The following is an 18253-nucleotide window of genomic DNA, read 5'->3' as shown; positions in this document are numbered from 1 at the left end:
TAACAGGATTAGTAAAACACAATTACTATCCCAGTCTATAACAAGATTAGTAAAACACTTTTACTATCCCACTCTATAACAGGACTAGCAAAATATTATTGCTATCCCAGTCTATAACAGGATTAGTAAAACAATTATTATCCCAGTCTATAACAGGATTTGTAAAACACTATTACTATCCCAGTCTATAACAGGATTAGTAAAACACAATTACTATCCCAGTCTATAACAGGATTAGTAAAACACTATTGCTATCCCAGTCCATAACATGATTAGTAAAACACTATAGCTCTCCCAGTCTATAACAGGATTAGTAAAACACTATTGCTATCCCGGTCTGCAACAGGATTAGTAAAACACAATTGCTATCCCAGTCTATAACAGGATTAGCAAAGTATTATTGCTATCCCACTCTATAACAGGATTAGTAAAACACTATTGCTATCCCAGTCTGCAACAGGATTAGTAAAACACAATTGCGATCCCAGTCTATAACAGGATTAGTAAAACACAATTACTATCCCAGTCTATCACAGGAGTAGTAAAACACTATTCCTATCCCAGTCTATAACAGGATTAGTAAACCACTATTGCTATCCCAGTCTAAAACAGGATTGGTAAAACACAATTACTATCCCAGTCTATAACAGGATTAGTAAAACACTATTGCTATCCCAGTCTATAACAGGATTCGTATAACACAATTATTGTCCCAGTCTATAAAAGGAATAGTAAAACACTATTACTATCCCAGTCTATAACAGGATTGGTAAAACACAATTACTATCCCAGTCTATAACAGGATTAGTAAAACACTGTTGCTATCCCAGTCTATAACAGGATTCGTAAAACACAATTATTGTCCCAGTCTATAAAAGGAATAGTAAAACACTATTACTATCCCAGTCTATAACAGGATTAGTAAAACACTATTGCTATCCCAGTCTAAAACAGGATTGGTAAAACACAATTATTGTCCCAGTCTATAAAAGGAATAGTAAAACACTATTACTATCCCAGTCCATAACAGGATTCGTAAAACACAATTACTATCCCAGTCTATAACAGGATTAGGAAAACACTATTACTATCCCAGTCTAAAACAGGATTGGTAAAACACAATTACTATCCCAGTCTATAACAGGATTAGTAAAACACTATTACTATCCCAGTCCATAACAGGATTAGTACAACACAATTGCCATCCCAGTCTATAACAGGATTAGTAAAACACAATTGACATCCCAGTCCATAACAGGATTAGTAAAACACTATTACTATCCCAGTCTATAACAGGATTAGTAAAACACAATTGCCATCCCAGTCTATAACAGGATTAGTAAAACACAATTACTATCCCAGTCCATAACAGGATTAGTAAAACACAATTGCCATCCCAGTCTATAACAGGATTAGTAAAACACAATTGACATCCCAGTCCATAACAGGATTAGTAAAACACTATTACTATCCCAGTCTATAACAGGATTAGTAAAACACCATTGCCATCCCAGTCTATAACAGGATTAGTAAAACACTATTACTATCCCAGTCTATAACAGGATTAGTAAAACACTATTACTATCCCAGTCTATAACAGGATTAGTAAAACACAATTACTATCCCAGTCTATAACAGGATTAGTAAGACACTATTACTATCCCAGTCTATAACAGGATTAGTAAAACACTATTGCTATCCCAGTCTATAACAGGATTAGTAAAACACAATTGCCATCCCAGTCTATAACAGGATTAGTAAGACACTATTACTATCCCAGTCTATAACAGGATTAGTAAAACACTATTGCTATCCCAGTCTATAACAGGATTAGTAAAACACAATTACTATCCCAGTCTATAACAGGATTAGTAAAACACAATTGCCATCCCAGTCTATAACAGGATCAGTAAAACACTATTACTATCCCAGTCTATAACAGGATTAGTAAAACACTATTACTATCCCAGTCTCTAACAGGATTAGTAAAACATAATTACTATCCCAGTCTATAACAGGATTAGTAAAACACTATTACTATCCCAGTCTATAACAGGATTAGTAAAACACTATTGCTATCCCAGTCTATAACAGGATTAGTAAAACACAATTGCCATCCCAGTCTATAACAGGATTAGTAAAACACAATTGCCATCCCAGTCTATAACAGGATCAGTAAAACACTATTACTATCCCAGTCTATAACAGGATTAGTAAAACACTGTTACTATCCCAGTCTATAACAGGATTAGTAAAACACAATTGCCATCCCAGTCTATAACAGGATTAGTAAAACACTATTACTATCCCAGTCCATAACAGGATTAGTAAAACACTGTTAATATCCCAGTCTATAACAGGATTAGTAAAACACAATTGCCATCCCAGTCTATAACAGGATTAGTAAAACACTATTACTATCCCAGTCCATAACAGGATTAGTAAAACACTATTACTATCCCAGTCTGTAACAGGATTATTAAAATACAATTACTATCCCAGTCTATGACAGGATAAGTAAAACACAATTGTTATCCCAGTCTATCACAGGAGTAGTAAAACACTATTACTATCCCAGTCTATAACAGGATTAGTAAAACACTATTACTATCCCAGTCCATTACAGGATTGGTAAAACACTATTGCTATCCCAGTCTATAACAGGATTAGTAAAACACAATTACTATCCCAGTCCACAACAGGATTGGTAAAACACTATTACTATCCCAGTCTATAACAGGATTAGTAAAACACAATTGCTATCCCAGTCTATCAAAGGAGTAGTAAAACACTATTCCTATCCCAGTCTATAACAAGATTAGTAAAACACTATTACTATCCCAGTCTGTAACAGGATTAGTAAAACATTATTACTATCCCAGACTATAACAGGATTAGTAAAACACAATTACTATCCCAGTCCATAACAGGATTAGTAAAACACTATTACTATCCCTGACTATAACAGGATTAGTAAAACACTATTACTATCCCAGTCTATAACAGGATTAGTAAAACATGATTGCTATCCCAGTCTGTAACAGGATTAGTAAAACACTATTACTATCCCGGTCTGTAACAGGATTCGTAAAACACTATTACTATCCCAGACTAGAACAGGATTAGTAAAACACTATTACTATCCCAGACTATAACAGGATTAGTAAAACACTATTACTATCCCAGTCCAAGGTTTGCATCTGGCGCGCGGATGTAAACTGTACCGAGCCATTCTTCATGCTCTCCAGAGGTCTGTGACTGGAGAGGCGAAATTTTCCGTTGTCTTCTTCTTACAGACCGGCTTTTTAAAAAAATCGCAATCATGTTTTACATGAATCGGATGGGAATAGAGGGATACCGACCCCGGAAGTGCAGAAGGTTTCAGTTTCAGCAGGAATCAAAATCGGCGCAGGCTTGGAGGGCCGAATGGCCTGTTCCTGTGCTGTACTGTTCTTTGTTCTTTGCAAGTCAGTTTCACGGCTGATAGCTGCTGACAGTGAGAAGAGCCATTTCCCAATTTCGGACAGGTTCAGGGTTTTCCAGAGGGCTTTCTAAAAAAAAGTTGGAACCTGACAGAAAACCCCAATCCTGACCAGAAAGCAATCCTAACTCCTGTTTCTCGCCTCTGTAGTGAAAATTCAGCCCAATGACTCCAGCAAAAAGAAAGGGAAGAACGAATTGGGCTAATTTTGCCAAGCTGCAAGGGCCATTAAGTAGTGTCTGTGGCCATATATCGGCCGAGGTTGTAGAGTAGACAATTGAGGTACAGGCATCAGAGAATGCAAACTTTCATTCCATTATCCTGAAATGGAGTCAAACTGGGTCTGAAATTACTAACCCAACCAATCTCAGTATAATATGTTGTACTAATACATCTTCACATAAACTGTGTAACAAATAGAAAGGTTTAGCAAAGCTTTTCACTGGCAATGCCCCCATAAGTATAAATTCTGGAGTGTGTAAATCAACAATGACAGTTCACCTTCATCTCCTCTAGAGACGCGTAATACTTCGACCACCAATCCAGCTCCTCCAGGTCAATTTTTTCCTCATATTCTTCAGGTTCGTCCTTTGCTAATTTTGGTTTCAGTGGCAGTTTCTTCATCGGTTCCTGAAAGAAAAGTAAATGAGGCTTGCTCTATCTTTGCTTCCTTCCCTCGGTGCTTTGCATTCCTCCCTGGCTCAGTCTGGTTCCATCCTCCATGTGAGCCCAGATATTGAGACAGCAGTAAAATGCTTGTAGGGGCAGGTATCACTAATGAGCCCGATGCTGCCCCTACCCAGTGCTCTCACTCACATTCACTCTCACTCACACACACTCACTCGCACTCACATTCACTCATTCATACACTCACACGCACACTCACTCACACATACTCACACATGCACTCACTCACACACACTCAATTTCACACTCAGTCTCTTAATAACTTACACTCACTCACACACATTCAATCACACACTCATGCACACACAATCATACACACTCTCACACAATCACATATTCTCATTCTCTCACACACTCACACATTCTCACTCTCTCACATTCTCACACACACACTCATTCACTCACTTACACATACTCTCACTCACACTCTCACTCATACACACTCATATTCTCATACTCACTCACTTACACACTCACTCACACAAACACGCTCTCACACTCACTCACTCACCCACACTCTCTCACACACCATACACACACTCACAATGTTACACAGTCACAACCACACACAATCGCTCACACGTGCGCATAGACACAAAAACTCAGACACACACCCTCACATACTCATACACTCCCTCACACACACTCACTTTCACACATACTCATTTACTCACACTCACAGACACACTCACATACTCACACTCACATACGCACTCGTACGTTTTCCTACGCACACACACACAGAAACATACTTGCAATTCCATGTGGAAAATTCAGGAGACTTCATGTGTCCTGGGGGACCACGTGTGTAGGAACTGTCTCCAGCTGCTTGAGCTAGAGCTCAGGATTTCCAAGCTTCCGGGCAGCTGGAGTCACTGTGCAGCAGAGGAGAAGAGTTTCCTGGATTTTACTTCCCAGGAGGTGTCATCCCAAAGGGAGTGAGAGTTCAGGATAGTGGATGGGAGAGAATAGTGGCCACCTGGAAGAGTAGGAATCGGCAGGAAGTGCAGGAGTCTCGTGCTGTGAGCCACTCTCAAACCGGTACTCAGTATTGGAGACTGCTGGAAGTGACGACACCCGAAAGGAGTGCAGTCCAAACCATGGCACCAATGGGCAAGAGACTGCACAGGAGGGAACAGCAAAGAGTAGAAATGCAGTCATAATAGGAGATTCCATAATTAGGGGGTCAGACAGGTGTTTCTATAACCGTCATCCTGAATCACATCCTTTCTGAAGCCAGGGTAAAGGACATCAAGGAGAGGGTGCAGAATATTCTGCATGGGGAAGGGAATGAGCCAGAATTTGTGCTACATGTAGGTACCAATGACATAGAGAGAGCAGGTATTGAGATCCTACGGTCAAATTTTCAGGAGTTAGGGAGGACGTTTAAAAGTAGGACCTCGAAGGTGGTAATCAGTGGTTTACTCCCAGTGCCAAGTGCCAGCAAAAGTGGAAATAGGCAAATAGGAAAGATGAATGTGTGGCTTGAGGCACGGTGCAGGAGAGAGAGCTTCAGATTCTTGGGACATTAGGATCAGTTCTGAGGCAGGAGGCACCTATTCAAAAGGGACGGGTTGCAAGTGAACAGGACTGGGACCAATGTCCTCATGGGGAGATTCACTAGTGTGGCTGGGGAGGAACTAAACTAAATTGGCAGGGGATGGGCACCAGCATACAGAAGTAGAAAAGAGGAATAAGGTGCATAAAGGAGTGAGAGTGTTAGATAGTAATAGAGAAGGAAGTAGTACCATATTAGATAGGAGCAGTCTAAGGACTACAAGGAATACAAATGACAGGTTTAGAATGCACGTATGTAAATGCACAAAGTGTGGTGAATAAGGTTGGTGAGCTACAAACACAAATAGCCATGTGGGAATATGATGTGGCAATAACAGAGACATGGCTTAAAAATGGTGAGGTCTGGGTGCTTAATATTTTAGGATATAAAGTATTCTGAAAAAATAGGGAAGGAATAAAGGGAGGAGGGGTGTCAGTACTGATTAGGGAAGACACTGTAGTGTTGGAAAGAGAGGATATCCTTGAGGGGGCAAAGACAGAATCCATTTGGTTAGAGTTGAGAAGCAAAAAGGGTACGATCACAGCACTGGGGATATTCTATAGGCCTCCAAATGGGGAGAGATAGAGCAGCAAATTTGTACAGAGATGTGCAAGAACTATAGAGTGGTGATACTGGGGGCTTTAATTACTCAAATATTGATTGGGATAATGTTAGAGTAAAGGAGGGAGAAGAATTTCTGAAATGTGTTCAGGAGAACTTCCTTGACCAGTATGTCCTCGGTGCAACTAGGAAGGAGGCATTGCTGGATCTGGTGCTGGGGAATGAGGTCAAGTGGAACAAGTTTCTGTGGGGTAGCACTTGGGTAAGACTGATCATCGAATCATCGGGTATAGATTAGTAATGGAGAAGAGCAAGAATAATCAAAAGTAGAACTAAAGAGAGCTAAATTCAATGCGATGAGAGGGGATCTAGTCAGGGTAAAATGTAACCGAAGACTGATAGGAAAAACTGTAACAGAGCAAGGGGTGATCTTTAAGGATCAGGCTAGGTTTCAGGTACAGGCAAGGTACATTCCAACAAGGGTGAAAGGTAGGGGAATCAAAGCCAAGGCTCCTTGGATGACAAGGGAGATAGAGAATATGATGAAACAAAAAAAGAGAATCTATGATGCATGTCAGGTGAATTCTTCAAGTAAGAACCAAGAGAAATACAATCAGTTGAGAGGGGATGTGAAGAGGAAACTAAGACTGACAAAGAGACAATATCAGAATAGAACGGCAGCTAACATAAAAGGGAACCCAAAAATCTTATACTGGCATTTGAATAGTATGCGGGTAGTATGAGTTGGGGTGGGGCCTATTCGGGACAAAGAGGGTGATATTCACTTGGAAGTGCAGGGAAAGGCTAGAATACTTAATGGGTATTTTGTATCGGTGTTTACTATGGAAGAGGATGCTGATGAAATATTGTCAGAAGCAGAGATGGTAGGGGTAATGGATAGGGTGAAAATTGATAGGGAGGATGTTCTGGAAAGGCTCTCGATGCTTAGAGTGGATAAGTCACCTGGTCCGGATGGCTTGCATCCCAGGTTGCTAAAGGATATGGGAGTGGAGGTAGCGGAAGGGATTGTCATAATTTTCCAATCTTCCCTAGATATGCGGGAGGTTCCAGAGGATTGGAGATTGTCAAATGTAACACCCTCATTCAAGAAAGGGTGTAAGGACATTCCTAGTAACTCCAGGTTGGTCAGTTTAACATCAGTGGTGGGTAAAGTTTTAGAAATAGTAATCAAGGGAAAAAATCAACAGGCACTTGGAGAGGTTTGAGTTAATTAAGGATAGCCAGCGTAGATTTGTAAAAGACAGATCACGCTTGACTAATCTAATTGAGTTTTTTGATGAAGTAACAGAGAAGGTTGATGAAGGGAAAACAATGAATGTTGTCTGTATGGATTTTAATAACATGTTTGTCAAAGTGCCCAATTAAAGGATGGCTAACAAAATTGAGGCTCATGGAACAGGAGGGCCAGTGTCCGCTTGGATTATAAATTGGCCTAAAGACTGAAAACAGCGAGTCGTGGCGAGTGATTGTTTTTCAGACTGAAGGATGGTAAACAGTGATGTTCCCCAAGGGTCAGTGCTAGGACCACTGCTTTTTTTGACATATATAAATGACTTGGTTCTTGGATTACAGAGTAGAATTTCAAAACTTGCCAATGATACCAAATTTTTTTTCATTTATTCTTTCATGGGATGTGGGCATTGCTGGCAAGACCAGCATTTGTTGACCATTCCTAATTGTGCTTGACAACTGAGTGGCTTGCTTGGCCATTTCAGAGGGCAGTTGAAAGTAAACCATGTTCCTGTGGGTCTGGAGTCACATGTAGGCCAGACCAGGTAAGGATGGCAGATTTCCTTCCCTAAAGGACATCAGTGAACCGAATGGGTTTTTCCTGACAATGAGTGATAGTTTCATGGCACCATAACTGAGACTAACTTTTAATTCCAGAATTTTTGCTTTATTAATTCATCGAGTTTGTAATTTAATTTAATTCAAATTCCACCAGCTGCCATGGTGTGATATGAACCCATGCCACAGGGGCATTAGCCTGGGCCTCTGGATTACTAGTTCAGTGACATCATCACTATGCCATCTTCTCCTCTTGGAGGTGTGGCAAACAGTGAGGATGATACCAATCTACTACAACAGAACTTAGATAGGCTAGCAGAATGAGCAGGCAAGTGGCAGATGGAACTTAATACAGAGAAATATGAGGTGATGCATTTTAGCAGAAGGAATAGGGAGAGGCAATATAGACTTAATGGAACAATTCTAAAAAGCGTGCAGGAACAGAAGGGCCTGGCTCATGATCTTTGAAGGTGGCAGGACATATTGAGAGAGTAGTTAACAAAGCATATGGGATCTTGGGCTTCATAAACAGAGGCATTGAATACAAAAGCAGGGAGGTTTTACTGAACCTTTATAAAACTCTGGTTAGGCCACAACTAGAGTACTAAGCATAGTTCCAGTCAGCACATTTTAGGAAGGGTGTGAGTGTCCTCAAGAGGATGCAGAGGAGATTTACCAGAATGGTTCCAGGGATGAGGGATTTTAGTTACAAGGTTAGGTTGGAGAAGCTGGGATTGTTCTCCTTGGAGCAAAGGAGATTGAGGGGAGATTTGATAGAGATGTACAAGATTATGACAGGTTTAGATCAGGTTGACAAAAAAAAAGCTGTTCCCATTAGGTGACGGTACAAGGACTAGGGGACACAGATTTAAGATTTTGGGCAAGAGATGCAGGGGGATTGTGACGAAGACCTTTTTTACGCAGCGATTGGTAATGACCTGGAACTCGCTGCCTCGTTGGAGGGTGGTGGAAGCGGAGACAATGAATGATTTCAAAGGAAATTGGATGGGCACTTGAGGGAAATAAACTTACAGCACAATGGAGATACAGCGGGGAAGTGGGCCTGATTGAATTGCTCTACAGAAAGCCAGCATGGACTCGATGGGCCAAATGGCCTCCTTCTGGGCCATAATGACTCTAAGAACACTCCCAGACACAATCTCTCACACAGAACAACTGACTCTCACTCACACACTGCACACACACATAGACTCATACACGCTCTCTCACACACACAAGGACACAAGAAATAGGAGCAGGTGTAGATCATACGGCCCATTGGACCTGCTCTGCCATTCAAAACGATCATGGCTGATCTTAGGATTCAACTCCACTTTCCCGCCTGCTCGCCATATCCCTTGATTCCCTGAGAGACCAAAAATCTTTCTATTGCAGCCTTAAATGTATTCAACGATGGAGCATCCACAATTCTCTGGCTCACAGTCATACACTTATACACACACACAGACTCATACACACTTACACATTCTTGCACACACACTCACACTTACATAGACTCACAAAGACTCAGACTCACAGTTGCACTCATACTCAGTCGCACGGACACAAACACCCCCACTCGCACACTCACAGACACAATCACACATAGACAAGGGCACACACTCACATGCACACACACTCACGCACTCATACTCACTCTCACACACACACTCATACAATCATGTTCACACACTCACACACATGCACACATAATCACACACTGATACTCACTCTCACATCCACTCACATTCAAACATTCATACTCACTCTCACATACACTCACACAATCGTGCACACACACACCTTGATGGTACACCTTGCTGCCACTGTGTGTCGGTGGTGGAGGAAGTGAATGTTTAAGGTGGTGGTTGGAGTGCAGAGCAGCAGGTTACCTAACTTGTGATTGGTGTTACCATCTGCAGAAGATATTAGCAGCAAATGTTTGACTTCCTATGATAAGAGGAGTTAACACTCATTAGCACTGACTGCTCCAGTAGATAGGTAGAACTAGCCCAATACACAGGCACAGGTGTCTCTGGGCTCTGTGAATGATACAGGATGGTTGGGTGTCTCTGGGCTCTGTGAATGATACAGGATGGTCGGGTGTCTCTGGGCTCTGTGAGTGATACAGGATTGTCAGGTATCTCTGGGCTCTGTGAGTGATACAGGATGGTTGGGTGTCTCTGGGCTCTGTGAGTGTTACAGGATGGTCGGGTGTCTCTGGGCTCTGTGAGTGATACAGGATGGTCGGGTGTCTCTGGGCTCTGTGAATGATAAAGGATGGTCGGCTATCTCTGGGCTCTGTGAGTGATACAGGATGGTCGGGTGTCTCTGGGCTCTGTGAGTGATACAGGATGGTCGGGTGTCTCTGGGCTCTGTGAGTGATACAGGATGGTCGGGTGTCTCTGGGCTCTGTGAGTGATACAGGATGGTCAAACTTACCTTCAGAAAATCGAGGGGCCTCTTCTTATTCTCAGAAGATGCCAGTTCTGGTTGGACAGAGATTGTGATTTGTGCCTGTGCATTGCCATTGGAAAACGGGCGTGTGTCACCCTTTTCTGCAAAGGAAGTGACAAATATCACTGAGTCTCTAATCGGCACTAAACACTCGATTACAAACAACAAAATACAGAGATTAACAGAAAAATGGGAATGATGGAAACCTGAAAGAAAAAGAGAACATTCTGGAAATGCAGTTTATTTAAGGGGAAGATTTTGATGAGGGTCCTCCATTAGTAGTATGTGTTTTGATGAAGAAGCTCACTTTAAGCACCTGCTTGTCTTGATTCCTGCGACATTTCCACCATTTTCTACTGTTTCTTTGTTAAAAATCCAAACTGCAACCTTACTGACTGTGTTTCTGGCAGTGGGAGAGGGAGAATCAGCGAGTTTGGTCTGAGACACGGGTTTGGTCTGAGATGCAGGGAGACAACTGGTCAGTCAGAGGACAGCCAATTGATCAATAGCAAATAGCTGACTGGAGTCTTCACCTTTTGTCTAATCCATAGCCAGGCAAGCAGAGACACACAATGTGGGTTATGAGGTTTATTCAGAAATAAGCACTTGCAGACTGTGCTTTGATTCAGCTGCTTGTCCATTCTATTGCCTGACGCATGGCAACCAAAGAAGCAGCTGCTTAAAGGCCTGGTTTCATTGCTAAATAGTTGGCCTTTTCAGCCTAGTAATTCCTGACTGATGACTTGACACCTAATGTACCGAACACAGCAGATCCATGTATCAAACACAATCCATGTTTGCTATTTTACTCCCTTTCCCAAAGGTGCTGCATTTCAGCGCTGTAACCCTTTCATGTTTAGCAAGAGACCATTCTCCGCATGTGAAATTAGATGGCATGTTTCAGCAAGCTATTCAACATGGAGGGCATCATAATGGAGACAATCCCCTGTACATGAAATGATGACATGTATGCCAGCTTTCAAACAGGAACTGTTCAGACGTGAGGAAAGATTTGGCAAAATTTCTTTATGTAGACTACTGCTGGGATTTTGTCACAGGGAGCAGCTGGAATGGAGATCAGAGGAATATACTGGAGAGCTAGTATAGGCACGATGGGTCAAATGGTCTCGTGCGCTGCAAACTCCTGCATTTCTCTGGGACGGGACCCAGCCCCACCTCTCTTAGCCCCTCCACTGACTCTGTCAATCCGCTTGTCTGGTATCCAGTACTGGATGAGCAGAAATTTCCTTCAACTAAATATTGGGAAGTCCTTTCCTACATGTCTCTGGCTCTCTACCTCACTTTCCTTCTTTAAAACACTCCTTAAAACATACTCCTTTGATCAAGCTTCTGGTCATCTGCCCTAATTATCTTCTTAAGTGGCTCGGTGTCATTTTTTATGAATGCTCCTGTGAAGAGCCTTGGAGCATTTTACTATATTAAAGGCGCTATATAAATGCAAGTTATTGTTATTGTTTATCTCACGAATGCAAGGGCACTGAGGCCAGTTAACTCAGCACATACACAGGGAACTGGTCTATGTAGCTTCGTGCTACCCTGTGGATCTCTAACGCATAAACACCATGCTACTCCTGTTCCCGTGTTCCCATGTTCCCGTTTTCCCCTTTCTGCAGTTTGTGTTTTCTTACTTTTGGTTTTCAGATTATCATCTTGAGGTTTTGGATTCTCCTCTAGTTCCTTCAGGGAAAACTGCTGCAGGCTTGTGACGGTGTAGGACCCCACTAGGACCGTGCGCCCGAATGCACGTTGTTCCACCACGAAGATGCTGAGGGGTGGGTGAAGGTACATCTGCTCTGGGAGTTCCTGTGAAGCAAAAGTTCTAATTAAACCCATCTCCAGAACATCGCAATGGTAGCTGTCCACTAGAACTCAATGATTGGACAAATCGCTTGTCACCTAGCAATGCACCACAACATGTAAATTGGCCTAATGCAGCTCAGCAGCAGTGAGAATCCAGCCAGTTCCTATTGAGTTGTACAGTACGTGTCAATTCTCCTGCCCTCATTTGCCAGATGCTGGAACATTGCAGACTGGCCAAAACAGTAGCAATGGCTGCTGTGGTCAGGGCTTCAAATAACAGCTTCCAGTGAGCTCCAGCCGAGCCAGAACTTACTACAGAGTTTCTCCAATTAGAGAGCACTTGGGCTAAAGACCATGGTGTCTGTGCCTTCTGAGGGCTCCTCTAATGAGAGCCAGGCTGGTGAGGGAACAGGAAAGGAGGTGAGGGAACAACAGTGCCTCTAAATCCAGCTCACTAACTAGCAACCCTGTGTTGATTGCAAACCTGCACAATCCAACCTACATCGAGGAAGTCTCATCAATCCCAGGGTAACTGCAAGGGGGTTCATTGATCCTTGTCTCTCTAGCCAGTGGAATAAATGTCCCTGGGTGTGAATCACACAACCACTGTTCCCTGAGTCCTGGAAGGCACGGGGTCAATACTGGGGTGAAGTGGAACAATACAATAGGCTCCAGCGCCTGTGGGCTCAGTGACCAAATTCAGCTTTCTGTTCCTGGTCACGGGTTAACGACCTCTGGATTTATAGGAGGTCGGGAACCAGTGAAGGCCGGAAGCTGCTGTGATGTGTGTCCTTCTTTGCAGTCCAAGAGTATGTTGACACCAACTCTCTTTTTTTATTCTTTCACGGGATGTGAACATCGCAGGCTAGGCCAACATTTATTGCCCATCCCTAATTGCCCTTGAGAAGGTGGTGGTGAGCTGCCTTCTCGAACCACTGCAGTCCATTTGGTGTAGGTACACCCACAGTGCTGTTAGGAAGGGAGTTCCAGGATTTTGACCCAGCGACAGTGAAGGAACGGCAATATAGTTCCAAGTCAGGATGGTGAGAGACTTGGAAGGGAACATGCAGGTGGTGATGTTCCCATGCATCTGCTGCTCTTGTCCTTCGAGGTGGTAGAGGTCGCGAGTTTGGAAAGTGCTATTGAAGGAGCCTTGGTGAGTTGCTGCAGTGCATCTTGTAGATGGTACACACTGCTGGCACTGTATGTCGGTGGTGCAGGGAGTGAATGTTGAAGGTGGTGGATGGGGTGCCAATCAAGCGGGCTGCTTTGTCCTGGATGGTGTCGAGCTTCTCGAGTGTTGTTGGAGCTGCATCCATCCAGGCAAGTGGAGAGTATTCCATCACACTCCTGACTTGTGCCTTGTAGATGGTGGACAGGCTAACAGAACATTCTTCTCTAACGGAAGAATGGCTGTTTGAGTGAGGTAGCAGGTGGTGGGAAGGCCCAGAGTACAGCATCGCACCAACAAAAAGGAACATTTTTTTTATAAAGGTAGAGGTCTTCAGTTTTGTAACTTTAACACAAATTAACAAAACAATTTGAATTGTGTGGTTAGGCCTATTTGGATTTTTGTCCTGGTTTCTGTTGCTCCCAACAAATGTCACTGCTTATTTCATGAAAGTGACCAAGTCAGTAATTGAGTAACATTCAGCAGCACTCGGGGCTACATTTTTAAAATTCGTTCATGGGATGTGAGCATTTTTGGCAAGGCGAGTATTTATTGCCCATTCCTAGTTGCCCTTGAGAAGGTGGTGGTGAGCTGCCTTCTTGAACTGCTGCAGTCCATGTGGGGTAGGTACACCCACAGTGCTGTTAGGAAGAGAGTTCCAGGATTTTGACCCAGCGACAGTGAAGGAACGGTGATATAGTTCCAAGTCAGGATGGTGTGTGACTTGGAGGGGAACTTGCAGGTGATGGTGTTCCCATGCATTTGCTGCACTTGTCCTTCTAGGTGGCAGAGCTCATGGGTTTGGAAAGTGCTGTTGAAAGAGCCTTGGCAAGATGCTGCAGTGCATCTTATAGATGGTCCACACTGCTGCCACTGTGCATCGGTGGTGGATGGAGTACCTAAGAACATAAGAAATAGGAGCAGGAGTAGGCCATTTGGTCCCTTGAGCCTGCTCCGCCATTCAATAAGATCATGGTTCTCTATGACTCTGTGGTTGATCTGATCGTGGCCTTAACTCCACTTTCCTGCCTGTCCCTGTAACTCTTGACTCCCTTGTAGATCAAAAATCTGTCTGGCTCAGTCTTGAATATATTCAATGACCCAGCCTCCACTTTTCTCTGGGGTAGCGAATTCCAAAGATTAACAACCCTCAGAGAAGAAATTCCTCCTCATCTCCATCTTAAATGGGAAACCCCTTATTCTGAAACTGTGCCTCCTAGTTCTAGATTCCCCCATGAGGGGAAACATCCTCTCTGCATCTACCCTGTCAAGCCCCTTTGGAATCTTATATATTTCAATAACATCACCTCTCTTTCCTCTAAACTCTAATGAGTATAGACCCAACCTGCTCTACCTTTCTTCATAAGACAAACTCCTCATCCTAGGAATCAACCTACTGAACCTTCTCTGAACTGCTTCCAATGCAAGTATATCTCTCCTTTAATAAGGAGACAAAAACTGTATGTAGTACTGTAGATGTGGTCTCAACAATGCCCTGTACACTTCTAGTAAGACTTCCCTACTTTTATACTCCATTCTCCTTGCAATAAAGGCCAACATTCCATTTGTCTTCTTTATTACTTCCTGTACTTGCATGCTTTGTGTGATTCTTGTACAAGGACAACCAGATTCCTCTATACCACAGCATTCTGCAGTCTCTCTCCATTTAAATAATATACTGCTTTTCTATTCTTCCTACCAAAGTGGACAACCTCACATTTTCCCACATTATACTTCATCTGCCAAGGTTTTGCCTGCTCACTTAACCTATCTATATCCCTTTGCAGACTCTCTGTGTCTTCCCCACCTTTCTTTGTATCATCAGCAAATGTGGCTACAATACAGTCAGTCCCTTCATCCAAGTCATCAATATAGATTGTAAATAGTTGAGGCCCAAACACTGATCCCTGTGGTACTCAGAATCACAGAATTGTTACAGCGCAGAAGGAAGCTATTCGGCCCATCATGTCTGCACCAGCTCTCCAAAAGAGAAATTCACTCAGTACCATTCCCCCGCCTTCTCAACGCACCCCTGCACATTCTTCCTTTTCATATCACAGTATAATTCCCTTTTGAATGCTTCATTTGAACCTGCCTCCACCACACTCTCAGGCAGTGCATTCCAGACCTTAACCACTCGCTGTGTGAAGAAGTTTTTCCTCATGTCACTTTTGCTTCTTTTACCAAATACTTTAAATCTGTGCCTTCTTGTTCTCAATCCTTTCACGAGTGGGAACAGTTTCTCTCTATCTACTCTGTCCAGACCCCTCATGATTTTGAATACCTCTATCAAATAGTCTTACCTTCCGGGAGTGGAGCAGAGAGGTGCAGACCTGCGGGAGAACACTGAGCGAAAGTAGAGGATAAATTGAGCTCGAGGATCGCCGCCCAGTCACTTACCTTCCCAGAGCGGAGCGCAGAGCAGTCCAGGTGCGCTGGAGTTTGAAAACAAAGTGAGCAGTGACGTCACAGGAAAGCTACAAGGTGATTGGTTGGTGAGCAACTGCTGTTAGGGAATAACTCTAAATAGCTGGGTAAGTAACTAAAAGTAAAGAGAAAGGTCTGCAGTTGTTTTAAAATTTAGTAGGTAGTTTCCAGGGAATCAAGGTCCCTCGCGTAAATAATATAATTTTTGGATAATTTTAGGGGATAAATTAAGGGCGTCATAGCAGGGCAGCTCGGCAGCGTGGAGTGCTCCTCCTGTGCAATGTGGGAAGTCGGGGACACTTCGTGTCCAGGGCAAACACGTGTGCAGGAAGTGTCTCCAGTTGCAGCTACTCAAAATCCACGTTTTGGATCTGGAGCAGCGGTTGGAGACATTGGAGCATCCGCGAGGCTGAGATCATCGTGGATAGCACGTACAGGGAGGTGATCACACCGCAGGTAAAGACTACTCAGACAGAAAGGGAATGGGTGACCGCTAGGCAGAGTAGAAGAACTAGGCAGGTAGTGCAGGAGTCCCCTGGGTCCATCTCCCTCTTTAACAGATATTCTGCTTTGGATACTGTTGAGGGAGATAGCTTCTCAGGGGAATGAAGCAAGAGCCAAGTCTGTGGCACCATGGGTGGCTCAACTGCACAGGAGGGGAAGGAAAGAAGTGTTGGAGCTACAGTGATAGGGGATTTGATCGTAAGGGGTACAGATTGGCATTTCTGTGGCCGCAAACGTGACTCCAGGATGGTATGTTGCCCCCCTGGTGCTAGGGTCAAGGATGTCACGGAGCAGCTGCAGGACATTCTGAAGGGGGAGGGTGAACAGTTGTGGTACATATTGGTACCAATGACAGAAGTAGAAAGAGGGATGAGGTCCTGCAACAAGAAGTTAGGGAGCTAGGTAGCAGATTAAAAAGCAGGACCTCAAAGGTTGTAATCGCTGGATTATTCCCGGTGCCATGTGCTAGTGAGTATAGGAATAGGAGGATAGAGCAGATGAATGCATGGCTGAGGAGATGGTGCAGGAGGGAGGGCTTTAGTTTCCTGGATCACTGGGTCTGTTTCTGGCAAAGGTGGGACCTGTACAAATTGGACGGGTTGCACCTGAACCGGAACGGGACCAACATCCTCGCTGGGAGGTTTGCTGGTGCTGTGAGGGGATGTGGTTTAAATTAATTTGGCTGGGGAATGGGATACAGAGTGCAGGTACAGTAGTGGGTGAGGCACAGTCAAATATAGAAGAGAAACCGAGTCAGTCTGGAAGGCAGAGCAAATATAAACTTGTTAAGGCACAAGGGAAAAATGCAAGGCGGGATTGCATCTATTGTAATGCAAGGAGTCTTACTAGTAAGGCAGATGAATTGAGGGTGTTGATTAGCACATGGAATTATGATATTATTGCTATCACAAAGAGATGGTAGAGGGAGGGGCAGGACTGGCCAGGGTATAGAATCTTCAGGCGTGTCAGGGGAGGGTATGAAAGAGGAGGTGGCATTGCACTGTTGATCAAGGAATCAATTACTGCAGTAAGGAGGGATGATATTTTCGAAGGTTCCTCAAATAAGGCCATATGGGTAGAACTTAAAAACAAAAAGGGGGCAATCACTTTGCTAAGAGTGTACTACAGGCCTCCAAACAGTCAGGAAGAGGTAGAGGAACAGATATGTAGGCAAATCTCAGAGGTGTAAAAATAATAGGGTAGTAATAGTAGGGGATTTCAACTTCCCCAATATCAACTGGGATAGTCTGAGTGCAAAAGGCTTAAAGGGGGAGGAATTCTTAAAAGGCATACAGGAGAGCTTTTTGAGCCAGTATGTAGAAAGACCTACAAGAGAAGTGGCAGTGCCAGACCTAATCCTAGGGAATGAAGCCGGACAAGTGGTAGAAGTGTCAGTGGGGGAGCATTTTGGGGATTGTGACCATAACTCTGTAAGATTTAGGGTAGTTACGGAAAGGGACAAGTTTGGACCGGAAATAAAGGTACTGAATTGGGGGAAGGCCGATTTCAATATGATAAAACAGGATCTGGCCAAAGTGGACTGAGAGCAGCTACTTGTAGGAAAGTCTACATCAGACCAGTGGGAGTCATTCAAAATGTAAATTGTGAGAGTTCAGAGCCAAAATGTACCTGTTAAGGTGAAGGGTAGGACCAACAAGTTCAGGGAACCCTGGATGTCAAGGGTTATAGAGGTTTGGATAAGGAAAAATAAGGAGGCCTATGGCAGATTCAGAGTGCTGAAAACAGTGGAGGCACTAGAGGAGTATAGAAAGTGTAG

The 18253-nt window shown here is 43.5% G+C and overlaps 1 protein-coding gene across 1 annotated transcript in view; it reads right to left on the bottom strand.

The window, feature by feature from the left end:
* LOC137378425 (fer-1-like protein 4) overlaps nt 1-18253 on the bottom strand; it is a 518691-nt gene that overhangs the window by 175450 nt on the left and 324988 nt on the right. The window contains 3 exon segments of the mRNA XM_068048756.1: nt 3983-4111; nt 10539-10654; nt 12203-12377. Of these exon segments, the coding sequence (XP_067904857.1) occupies nt 3983-4111; nt 10539-10654; nt 12203-12377 (420 nt within the window).

Source organism: Heterodontus francisci, chromosome 16 (assembly GCF_036365525.1).
Source record: "Heterodontus francisci isolate sHetFra1 chromosome 16, sHetFra1.hap1, whole genome shotgun sequence".
In the NCBI taxonomy this organism is placed as follows: domain Eukaryota; kingdom Metazoa; phylum Chordata; class Chondrichthyes; order Heterodontiformes; family Heterodontidae; genus Heterodontus; species Heterodontus francisci.
The sequence above is the reverse complement of the archived record's forward strand: the minus strand, read 5'-3'. Positions and strand labels throughout refer to the sequence as shown.